This window comes from Buceros rhinoceros, unplaced genomic scaffold (genome assembly GCF_000710305.1).
Source record: "Buceros rhinoceros silvestris isolate BGI_N320 unplaced genomic scaffold, ASM71030v1 scaffold26215, whole genome shotgun sequence".
NCBI lineage: Eukaryota > Metazoa > Chordata > Aves > Bucerotiformes > Bucerotidae > Buceros > Buceros rhinoceros.
In genome coordinates, this window is record NW_010413777.1 from 537 (window position 1) to 843 (window position 307).

The following is a 307-nucleotide window of genomic DNA, read 5'->3' on the forward strand; positions in this document are numbered from 1 at the left end:
GCCCTACAGCAACATTTCCAACCTGAAGGTCTGGGACTACTACACAGAGGAGACGCTTTCCGAGGGCCCCTCCTACGACTGGGAGCTGGCGCAGCCGGAGCACATGGAGGAGGCGGATCGGCAGGACACCAGCGCTCCCCAGACCAAGCGCAAGATCATCTGGCCCTGTTACGACAACCGCAGCCGCGTGGAGCCCGACGCCATCTCCAAGCTGCTGGAGGTGAGGGGTTGGGCTGCCCGTGGTGTCCCCAGGGCTGGCACGCTGTGGGACAGGGCCGTGGCCGTCAGACGTGCCCCCGGGACAGGG

General features: G+C 66.4%; 1 protein-coding gene across 1 annotated transcript in view; it reads left to right on the plus strand.

Moving 5' to 3' along the window:
* Positions 1-307, plus strand: part of LOC104494103 (myotubularin-related protein 5-like) — a gene marked incomplete at its 5' end in the record, with an annotated part of 2,920 nt that overhangs the window by 531 nt on the left and 2,082 nt on the right. The window contains one exon of the mRNA XM_010136892.1: positions 1-220. This exon is cut by the window's left edge and continues 6 nt beyond it. Within this exon, the coding sequence (XP_010135194.1) occupies positions 1-220 (220 nt within the window). The remainder of the gene's footprint in view (positions 221-307) is intronic.